The sequence below is a fragment of the Triticum aestivum genome, chromosome 3D (assembly GCF_018294505.1).
Source record: "Triticum aestivum cultivar Chinese Spring chromosome 3D, IWGSC CS RefSeq v2.1, whole genome shotgun sequence".
In the NCBI taxonomy this organism is placed as follows: Eukaryota; Viridiplantae; Streptophyta; class Magnoliopsida; order Poales; family Poaceae; genus Triticum; species Triticum aestivum.
The window spans coordinates 39,942,813-39,944,889 of record NC_057802.1 but is presented as its reverse complement, the minus strand read 5'-3'; the positions used below and the strand labels follow the sequence as shown (position 1 = coordinate 39,944,889).

General features: G+C 55.8%; 1 protein-coding gene across 1 annotated transcript; it reads left to right on the top strand.

Moving 5' to 3' along the window:
- Positions 1-536: 536 nt before the first annotated feature.
- LOC123073999 (uncharacterized) lies at positions 537-1,460 on the top strand (the record flags this gene model as incomplete). Its single annotated transcript, XM_044496965.1, is given in 2 exon segments — positions 537-581; positions 965-1,460. Coding segments are annotated over 2 exon segments (192 nt in total), but the record flags the coding sequence as incomplete, so codon positions are not given.
- Positions 1,461-2,077: the final 617 nt, after the last annotated feature.

Below are 2,077 nucleotides of genomic sequence, written 5' to 3'. Positions count from 1 at the left end.
TTTTTTGGCGAAGAGCGTGCGTTTGTTTCTTTCCTTTCTTTTCTCTTGGGAAATATTTGCCATCGGCGAGCCGGCCGAACGTCGCGCCGGTCGCGTGCGAGGCGTACGATCAAGCTTCATCATACGGCCACAGCTAGCTCCCGCAAGTGCCACGTGTTGGTAGGACCCACTCACCGCTCAAACCACTCCTACCTTATCTCTTCAGAACCAGCTATTCCTTATCCTTTTTCTTGGTAGACAGCCATGGGCGACATCCATCCCGCTCTCGCTACCCAACCTGTGCGGCACGGCCATGGGCGCCGTGGCAGGGAAGACTAGGGTGCATGGGGCTGCTCGGCGCTGCTGCACGGGAGGTGCCGGGGCGCTGCTGTAGAGTAGACGGAGGAAGGGGGAGAGGTGAATCGGGGAAGGTACAACCTGGTGGCGGGGGGGACTGCGAACGGCGGCGCTTGGCGCTACAGCCGCAACGACAGAAGCTACATCCGGTGGCGCGTGGAGCTGCAACCATGGCGGCGACCGGGAGCTACGACGCCGACGATGCTGGAACCGGCCAGTTTTTTTGCTGGAACGGGCGACAGGAGGTACTACAACCGTGGCAGCAAAATGTTGGAACCAACAGCCATGGCCTTCAGCAGGTTTTTTTTGCGTCTACCAGCCATTGTTTTTGCTGGAACCTTTAAGCATTTTTGCTGGAACCAGCGATTTTCATGCATGCGAGTACAGAAGTATTTTTTTGCTGGGATTGCAATTTTTGGTGCAGCCGGTGAGAAAGTTTGCTTCAACCACCCATCTTTTTTTGCTAGAAGCATCAGAATTTTTTGCTACCACCTTGTTTTGTTTTGTATTTTGCTGTAACCAGCCTAAAATTTTGCTACCAACGTCTTTCGATTTTGCTGGAACCGACATTTTTTTCTGCTTCAATCAACTAACTGAAGATTTTTGTTGCTTTCAATTTCTTTGCTAGATGAGGAACCGGCTTTTTAAAAAGCTTCAACCATGTACTGGGAAGCTGCAACCGCATGCACGAGTGCTGCAAGCCGTCTACACCGGAGCTACAACCAGAGGCGCCGGTCGCCGGCGAGGCTGCAAGCACGAGCACTCGGAGTTGTAGCCGACGGTGATGTATGCTGGACTGGAGATGATGTGTGCTTCAACGACGGGAGATTGAAACCTGCTGCGAGGTCCGGCGAGCGGCATCAATGGAGGGGGCGTTGCTGGCCGTGAAGCGTGGCGGCAGTGATTTTTGTTTGCGACCTGCGCGACAAGGTGATGCGAACCCGGCGGCGACGATGGTGACTAGCGGTGCTGGAGCCGCGGGCGCGTGCCCGGTGGCACATCAGTTGGTGCGTGCGGGCTGCACTTTGTTCACGATCCACTTTTTCCGGGTAGGGAGAATCAGTGGGTGGAGACGTTGACGTTGACTTTATGCTATGATTATCTAAGGGCCATCAGCGCATTAATCTAATGGTTTAAAACCGACTGGCCAAAAGTTTCCGCCGGCGCACCGGCGCCTATCACCCACCTTTTCACTTCCACTGGCAACAAGCTGGTGCATGAAGATCCACGTCGAGTTTCAAATTTCGCCATGGTTTTTCGGTTAAATATTGCCACCGCTTCTTTCATTTTTGCCAGTGCTTTGAAAAAGACACCAGGACAGGTGAACAGCCAAAAACAAATCGTACAAGGAAATTAATGCGTGCCGACCGAGCAGGTTAGCTAGATGCAAGGCCCTCATAGCATCTCCAGCCGCGCCCCCAACAAGCCCCCCCAGGCGACTTTTTCGGCGCCGGCGCCAAAAAAACGGCCCAGTCGCGCCCCCAGCACGACGAAAAGCGCCGGTTCGGCCCTTTTTTCCGCCCGGCGGCCGCAGGCCGAACCCGGCGCGCTGGGGGGCGCTTGGGGGCTCCGGCGCAAGGGAAAAGCGCGGCTGGCCCACGCCGTCAGGTGAAAAGTCAAGATTTTCTTCCCCGACTCGCCTCCCACCCCCCGCGCTCTCGGCTGCCACTAGATAGCCATTCCCCGCCGAAAAAATAGCAGAGGTTCGCTGCGGCAGCCCCTCCGACACCAGCTGGGCGTT